General features: G+C 47.5%; 4 protein-coding genes across 4 annotated transcripts; 2 read left to right on the plus strand and 2 right to left on the minus strand.

Annotated features, from left to right (window-relative positions):
* Positions 1-220: 220 nt before the first annotated feature.
* BKA58DRAFT_414471 (uncharacterized protein) lies at positions 221-1480 on the minus strand (the record flags this gene model as incomplete). Its single annotated transcript, XM_046172491.1, has 2 exons — positions 221-1233; positions 1294-1480. The coding sequence occupies 2 exons, from the start codon at positions 1478-1480 to the stop codon at positions 221-223; spliced, it is 1200 nt and encodes a 399-aa protein (XP_046021573.1).
* Positions 1481-2557: 1077 nt separating this feature from the next.
* Positions 2558-4136, plus strand: BKA58DRAFT_324115 (uncharacterized protein; the record flags this gene model as incomplete). The annotated part of the gene is made up of 2 exons (XM_046167948.1): positions 2558-2982; positions 3032-4136. 2 exons carry the CDS (start codon positions 2558-2560, stop codon positions 4134-4136), a joined length of 1530 nt encoding a protein of 509 aa, XP_046021574.1.
* Positions 4137-4286: 150 nt separating this feature from the next.
* Positions 4287-5521, minus strand: BKA58DRAFT_47573 (glycoside hydrolase superfamily). Its single transcript, XM_046175336.1, has 2 exons — positions 4686-5521; positions 4287-4633 (listed from the first exon to the last, which is right to left on the minus strand). Exons 1-2 carry the CDS (start codon positions 5419-5421, stop codon positions 4437-4439), a joined length of 933 nt encoding a protein of 310 aa, XP_046021575.1. The 5' UTR covers positions 5422-5521; the 3' UTR covers positions 4287-4436.
* A 1247-nt stretch (positions 5522-6768) lies between these two features.
* BKA58DRAFT_448956 (uncharacterized protein) lies at positions 6769-7089 on the plus strand (the record flags this gene model as incomplete). Its single annotated transcript, XM_046174293.1, has 1 exon — positions 6769-7089. The coding sequence occupies one exon, from the start codon at positions 6769-6771 to the stop codon at positions 7087-7089; it is 321 nt and encodes a 106-aa protein (XP_046021576.1).
* Between the last annotated feature and the right edge of the window lie 1588 nt (positions 7090-8677).

Genomic DNA, 8677 nt, shown 5'->3' on the forward strand with positions numbered 1-8677 from the left:
TTTCGAGAGCATTCCGGTTGGTATCCCAAACGTCAAAGCTTTGGTTCAAGAGCCAGGTTTGAGTGTCGCACCCCAAAATACAAGTTATATCCTGCTAATCAAGAAGATTAATTGGTGTCGTGGACGACGATGTGTGATACTAAAGATTTTCAGACATAAACATCTGTAGTACATCTGCCTTCTACGAGAACAGTCAGGTCAAGGTCCTTCAAATAGGGCACTATCTCTCGATATGAATTGGCCATTTCTCAACAGCCTCATAAAGCATCAGCAAACTGCCTATGAGATACAAAGCGGGTGCCCATACCAGAGCTATTGTGCTCTGGTACTCGCACCAATCTGTGCTACAATATCCCAGACAAGCACTCCAGATCCAACCTATGCTACCCACCAAGTTTGTCATTCCAACCCACCACCCGACCATGCGCGGAGCAGGCTTCCACCACTGGTGTTGTACTTCGAACAGGTATAGTATCGATGCGACGAGGAAGCAGACAGCTCCGAGGAGAAAGGATGGATAGTATAGCCCATACAGCACGCCCTGTGGGAGGTTCTCGTATACACCAGGTAATGTGAGGAGATTGGTGACCCAGTAAATGACTGTACCGACGAAGAGGATGAGGTTCGCGTTGAAGCCGATTTCTCGACGGTAGTGAGCGCGAACATCCTGCCATGTGGGCCACCAATTCCAGGCTTGCTCAGGTCCTGACTGGGGACGTGCCTCCACCTTGAACGTCTTAGTATGCATTATTCGATGCTTCATGCGGTCGGGGTTGTGGATATGCGTGCAGTTTCGACGGTCGGGTTGGAAGCCGGAAGCGTTCTCAGTAGCTTTCTCTTCGTCCGGAGACGCAAATTCGATGTTCTCGTTATCGGGTTTCAGGCTTTCCTTCAACGCCCAGCCAAAGCAGTCACTCTGATTGGCGTTCACCGCTTCGACTACGAGGAGCATGCCACCCAACAGAAACAACATTCCACGGAAAAAGGATATCGCGCCGCTGACAGTGGTCGGGTCGGCGGCGAGTTGTCTCTCTGGATATGCGACTGGAAGCCATTGAAGGACGCCAGAGGTGATGGAGCATATGGAGCCGACAGTAAAGACGACGCCAACCCACCACGAAACGTCCCACCAGGCTATGACTGTGATCATACGCACAATCGCTCGAAGAAGGCGCGTAGTACGTGCGGTGCGCGAGGGTGCTCGGCCGTGACTGAGAAGAAGGATATGCCGGCCTAGAGCAGAAGTTGGTCAGTAGGGTCCCCAACACATATACGGGTCAGATTGATACGCACCCTTTCGATTCTCGCGACTCCACCACTCCCATTCCGTTCCGCTTACGTGCCCATCTTCATCGTTAACAGCATAGCGCCGTGAATTGGCATTTTGGAAGTTCAGAACCTTGTGCGAGCTACCGTGAATGTAGTCCAGCTGCTGCGATGAGTCCTGGATGCAGTCTTTGTCGTCGCTGGAGGCTTTCATGGCTCGAGAATGGCGCGAGAAGTGTCGACCGCGATCGGGCTTTCAATGAGTAAGACTTCATGTCTTCCACAATTATCGTCGCAATATCTTCTGGCATCATCTTGAAACCGCGAGAATCGCGTCCTGAACGGGGTAGATCACCCCGTCGACGAAAAGATGATGAAGGGTGATGTCACGGTGTGGGGAGTTTCGCATCGATCTTGGCAGGGAAGCTGTCGGCAGCGTCTAGGCTTGTCCCGAGGCAATGACACGACGCCATGGCCATCACTCAATAACAATGACGAATGCGAAAGCTGAGGCAGCAATCTGATCTGATGGCGATGATTTCCGCTGCTCTGGAGTTTCAGTCACGACCCAGTGTGAGATTGGAATTTCACCTGGGCACGTATGAGCATGTTTCGTGAAACAGACCAAACTCCCGGTGACTACCCATATCCGTAATAGGTCTTACATCTCTAAAAGACAGCGTTTACGAACGGCAGTAACGTCAAGGAACCAAGTCAGAGGGCTCGGGGTATTGCGATGCGATGCTTCCTGCATCTATGCACATGATCCGTCCTGCATTCGTCGCGCATCTATCCCGAGGTCGTCATCCAACAGCCGCAGACCATGCAGTACTTGCAGTGTACAGTCTCAGTTCGATCAGTCGAGCAATTCATGCGCTCTGGCGTTCTCCAAGAGGTCAAGCAAGATTCGCCCTCCTCATGGTGGTAAAGCACTTACAGACGGGTCTCCCATGTTCGTCGCGTCTACATGAAGGTGCCACGCGTATGGAAACTCTTGGCTTTTGTGTATAGTCTGCTAATACATTCCGTTCATGACATTCGCGCACTAAATCCGATAGACAACTAGCAATGGCTTCATTTCGGGCGCATGGCAGGACGGGTTCTTCGGCGCCGAAGAGTAATCATGCGAACAGCTTCACACCAATGGTTCGGACACCACGGAAGGCTATGGGACAACAGATTACTTACCAGATATGAGGTTGACGGCATGCGCTCTTTTTCTGGGTATAAAGCGGGAGCACTCGTACCGATATTCCTCACCACGTTCATCACGCACCATCTATCGTCCACCATGCTTCGTCGCCATTCTCTCAAGCCTAGTGGTCTACTCACGCTCATCTCGAACATTGTTCTTTTTGGATCCATTTTAACAGGTGATGCAGCTCAGTACGATGCCACCAAACTCAGAGACTGCTTGAGTAGCTCCAGCATCTTGGCTTCCTTAGCGACCTTTTCTGATGCTACCAACTGGGAGACTATTACCTCCCCATGGGCTCTGCGGTTCAACCCAGAACCAGCCGCGCTTGTTGTCCCTCGCAGCCGAGACGATATCGCTGCTGCGTTGGGATGCGCTGTAAATGCGGGCGTGAAGGTTTCCCCGCTGAATGGAGGACATTCCTACGGAGCTTACGGGCTGGGTGGTGTGGACGGAGCACTCGTGATCAATATGGAGCGCTTCACTGAGACCACATTCGACGAGGGGACTGGTCTGTTCAAGTAAGTGTAATGCAATCAACATCAACTTAATTCATGCTAATAAACATAGGTACGGTGGTGGAAGCCGAGTTGGGCCTGCTGCAACATGGCTTTGGGAAAACCACGGGCGTCACTTCCCCCACGTTCGAGCTAACTGGGTAGGCCTATCTGGTTCTTCCATCGGAGGAGGCTTTGGAACCACAAGTCGTTTCCTCGGTACTCCCATGGACAACCTCGAAAGCGTGGAAGTGATGCTATACAACGGTACCGTGGTGACTGCTTCCCGCACGGAAAACCCCGACCTGTTCTTCGTCATTCAAGGCGCAGGCTCGTCTTATGGCATAATCCTGTCTCTGACTACTCGCACTTGGAAACCAGAATTCAATATTGTCACAAACTTCACGATCTCACTGGGTGCCGCCGACCTTGACACAGGCGCCCAAGCCCTAGTCGATCTTCAGGACTGGGCAATGACTAAAGCACCCGATACCTTCGCCCTGCGATGGCAACTGGCTGGAGAATGGAACGGTAGTGGATACTTCTATGGTAACCCGGACGAGTTTGATGCTCTATTCGCTGGTCTCGTCGAACGGCTCCCAAACACTACCACAACGACCGTGCGAACAGCGGATTTCTGGGCTATGGAGAACTTTGCCGTTCCACAGCTCAACGGAACTACCGATGCCTTTCCTCCACGCAGCATGTATCTGCAAGCTCTAGTCCTGCGCAAAGATCAGCCTTTCACCTTCGAGTCCGCCAAAGCGCTCTACCAGTATACTACACTCGCCTTCAACCGCACTGACCTGACTGAGTTTGGCTTCCTAGACCTATGGGGAGGCGTGTCCAGGGAAGTTGACGACTCGAAGCAAGCGATGGCATACTCTAACAACCAGTGGCTCATCCGATGGGAAGGACGTCTTGCAAACGGCCTGACCCAATGGCCTGCTGACGGCATTGAGTACATGCAAGCTGGTTTCCGACCTTTCCAGGAGCAGTTGAAGAAAGAAGGTGTTCCACTGAGGGGTTTTGTCAACTACAGAGACACAGAGCTCACCGTTGAGGAATGGAGCGCAAGGCTGTACGGCGACAACTTTGAGAAGATGAAGAGGATCAAGTCGGACTTGGATCCGCAAGGTATTTTTACGACGCATGCGCAGAGCATTCCCACGTCCTGAAGTGACGACAAATGAACTATCGTAGGGTATGCCGAGGGAAGCGTTTATTAAGTGATGCATCCGACGCGGACGATTGTCACGATGGCTTTTGAATACGTATGAGAAGTTAATTGTCAATGAAGTCACGTTTACGTTATTTATTCTTGATCTCGATTGTGCGTAATGATTTATAAGTACTTCAACAGGTATTTGATAGCTGTGGATGCTCCGAATCGAGCGTTCCCGTTCATTAAATCTATATTATATGCAAGACGCGCTGTCTTGAGAGTCTCATGCGGACCATGAACTAGCACTGACTGTCTAGCAAGTCAAATCGAAGAACGGCGTGTTGTTCTGGAGGGGCGTGATAGCAAAAGACAAGTCGGTCTGCGCGGCATTGGCATCCTTCAAGGTGTACCAGAAGGTGTTGCGGGTACCGAAGAGAGAGCAGCCAACTTCGTCCCAGTAGCGCTTGGAGTTCTCGAGAGAGGCAACGGCCGAGCCAGAGTTAGGGCCAACTACACTTGCGTTAGTTTGATAGTACTCGAAGGATGTTAGAATACAACTTACTTCGTGGCCATCCGGTCTCGGTAACCCAAACAGGCTTTCCGTCGGATACGCTCTCGGTCTGACCAAGACCCGCGAAGAAGTTCTCGCGCGCCAGATCGATCGAGTTCGGCCTCGTGGTCTCGAAGTACGGGAAAGAGTTGTGTCCAAGCCAGTTCACACTGCGCGCAACACCACGGTTCTCGGGTAGAATCCACGCAGTGAATGTGTCCACATGGCCAATAGGCTTGCTCTCGAGCGCGGTACCACGGATCCAGTCGCGCATCCAACCAATGTAACCCTCTATTTCCGCAGCGGTAGCACCGGCACCGGCGTTGTTCTGTACACCTTGCGGGCTGCTGCGGTACAAGTCCTCAGATCCTACGCTGATGCCGACGATCTTGTCTGTGAAAGCGCTTCCGAGCTCCCTGGCGCCACGAATCAAAGCGTTGAGTTCGTTCTCGTATGCTGCACGTCCAGCACTAGCCCAGAGACCAACAAGGATTTGGGTGTCGGTGTCGATGGCTGCTTGGAAGGCAGAGATCGGATCGGCCGCGGTACCGCATTGAACCGAAGTGTACAGACGCGCTGTGTTGAAGCCTGAAGCTCCGGGCAGGCTCTTTGCCTCATTGAAAAAGCGAACAAAGTCGTTGTAGCCGCGGCATGATCCGTCTGCGTTGGTAGCGCCGTAGTTGAAGCCCTTGCTCTGTGCTACAGCGGTGGTCGCGAGGGCGATGATAGAAGCAGCTTTGGCCCACATTTTTGATGAATTAAGAATATGATATTAAACCTAGTAAAACGAAGGAATACAGCTGTAGAAGCCGGGAATGCAGCGACCCTTTATTCCTCCGTAGAGCTGAAGTTTAAAATAGAACGTTTGCCCCTGCGCATCATCGCTGGCTGCATGCCAACCCAGATGACGTGGATGAGGCTCGTACTTTTCTTTGCCAAGTGTTGTTGAATGGCGATCTGCCGAGCGCCATGCTGGGCGGAAAGCTCTTCGAGATCTCTCCCTGAAGACCGTTGTGCGAGGGCTCGTCCACACGAGCAAACAAAAGGCTGCGTGTCACAGAAGCTGAGGTGCGCGTTTGCCAGAAAGGTTTGCCAGAGCGGACGAGAACCGCCAGGACGACGGCTAGTTCTCGTGATGATGCAAGCTGCCACGGAGGCGACCGTCGACATGTGCCATGCGCATTAGCATAAATACGATCGATACCCCGAGCAGCCGGATCGATTTCGCGCTGGTCTCGAACGCGCGTTGTGGTGAGGATGCGGTCAAGTCGCAGCTGCCCAGACGGAAGATGTGGGGTAGGGAATCATAGCGGAGCGAGGGCGTGGACCACGTTGCATTGCGGACAATTTCCCGCCGGGTCAGCCTCGCTGCCCTTCAACATTCCTTACTGCTCATTGCACCAATGAACTATCGCTGTGCGACGAATCTTGTCAATGTTTACTGGCATGGTCTCGGAATGAGGCCACGCGACAAAAACCTGGGTCACTCTTGATGGACGCAGGAACGCGCACCTGGGCGATGGCTCACCGGTTGTCTAGCGAGGCATGGGCCTTGCTGAGCATCCGCGCACGGTGCGACAGATGTCGTGCTGCTGGTCTAGAGCTGTCTTTTGTTTTGGGGGACCAGGAACAGAAGATGAACGTTTTGTCGTCTTCCATCCGTGACTGACATCCATGGATTGGCGGTACCGAAATGTCGCGTTGATCGCGGTGGCACCGCCTAACTATGCCAGTCTCACAGGACGGTTCACGAGACGACGGGAAATACGATCAAGAGTTTCGTTTGTTGATAGTCAATGTAGGAAAGCCAGAGCCTGCACGCGATGAACTGAAAATCCGAGCGAGCACCAAACAGCAGCATCATAATTGTGCAACGTTGCGGTTCTTTTCGCATAGCATGCACTTGGCATAGACGTATGCTTGGTACGATTTCTCTCCCCTATTTTTGATGACAGCCTGAGACAAATCAGCGATTTAGAGTCTCGGTATACGTTCATCACCATCCCTCGCGTTTGCATTGCTCATTTCGCGCTGTGGTTTTGTGTTGATAAGACCTCTTCCCGAGTAGAACGTTCGAGAAGAGGCTGAAAGTATCATGGACGTCAGTGGTACCACGGACGCCGCTTTCGCTGTCTTGTATGAAGGCGAGTTGGTCCTATCAAAATACTTGAGACCGCTTGACCGAGGGAAACAGCTCCCTGTCGACGAGGAGATCATTTTTCAATGCGCAGTGCTGACCAAGGCTATCTTTTCTGCCGCAATGGCTATCTGCGTAGAAGAAGGTCTCTTCAATTGGAATACACCTGTTCAGGCTATCATGCCTAGCTTTCACACGCAAGACGAGAAGCTACATCAACAGACGACTATAGTGGATCGCTTCTTATATCGAGCCGACATGCAGTCAACGATTTACTGAGTTAGCAGCAATTACAAGATCCTTGTACTGAACAACAGAAGCCTCGACTTTGTTAATAACCTAGAGTGCGTTTAGCTGTCGCGATTCTTACTAGTATATTTATCTCGCCTATTAGATCGCAAAGAAGTACTCTTTTAATAATTGTTTTAATTAAAGATTTGTTTTATAAAATAACATTAGTATAAGTTAGGCTAGAACCTAGACAATTAAGATCACGGCTTTTAGTACAGTTAAGTTTCTAATAATTTAAGCTAGAAAAGAAAGTTCTTTTAGAGATAACGTAGGTAATAAGTAAGTAGCTAGAATAAGTAGGTAGCTAGCTTTTGCTAAGACTCTACTAAAACTACAACTATATATAATAGTGTAGAACTATATAGAACTATAATTAGAAATTATAATAAACTAAATTAATTAGAAACTTCTACTATATTATACTTATAGGTACGTAAGTTATATTCTACTTTACTATAGTATCTATAGCGTCTTTATAATAGTTATATACTTTAATAAATACTTTCTTTTTTATTTTCTTTCTATTACTATGTACTCTAAATTTCTTTAAAGTTAATAGTTTCTAACTATTATTAACTATAAGAGTCTTTTTTTACTATATTTACTTTCTTTTATATAATTTATAGTATATAGTAGCTTTATTAGTATTATAAGTAATAAAGAAGAATTCTTTTCTTATTAGAGGTAGAGGGTTAAAGACTAACTAGAACCTTGTTACAAGTAACAAAGAAGAATTCTCTTCTTATTAGAGGTAGAGAGTTGAAGACCAACTAGGACCTCTAACAGAAGGCAATAATTATCGCAGAGCTAGGGGTTACGTAATATACTATCTTACTAAGGCTAACTATTAGAGACAGCAGTGTATAAAGAGATAGCACCGCTATTACAAATATTCTATAAAGATAGAATAGATAGAATAGCAGAACCTAAGGCAATAGGTATAAGAATGTGTTAGATTTTATTATTATACTTATTATAGTTAACTTAAATAGTTTATCTCTTACATAGATTATTAACTAGTTATTCTATTATTTATAGAATTAGATTGTCTTTACTTGTAGTTATTCTACAATAACTCTTTTCTATAGAATTGCTAGACAAACCTTACAGACTACCGCTTTAGTCTACCTCGCCTTAGTATAGACTAAGCCTAGAGAAGTATAGCCTAACCCTGTGTAACAAACCTCTAATAGAAGGTAATAATTATTATAGAGCTAAGAGTTATATAATATACTATTCTACTAAGGCTAGCTATCTAGAATAGTAGAGTACTAAAAAATAGTAACACTATTCTAGAACTTCTACTAAGTTAGAAAGAATAGAATAGTAGAACCTAAGGTAATAGGTATAAGAATATATTAGATTTTATTATTATACTTATTACAGTAGAGTGTTAATGCAGAGCAGAGTAATAAAACGTAGTTAGTAACTCTATATAGTAATCTTAACGTAGGTGTATTTTCTAAATACCTTATATTTACTATATATAGCTATAAGTATTAATAAAACTCTCTCTTAGTAATATTTACTATAGATCTAGTACTTTAATAATAATATACTTATAGGCGAAATAGTA

This window comes from Alternaria rosae (genome assembly GCF_020736505.1).
Source record: "Alternaria rosae strain MPI-PUGE-AT-0040 chromosome Unknown BKA58scaffold_10, whole genome shotgun sequence".
Classification (NCBI taxonomy): domain Eukaryota; kingdom Fungi; phylum Ascomycota; class Dothideomycetes; order Pleosporales; family Pleosporaceae; genus Alternaria; species Alternaria rosae.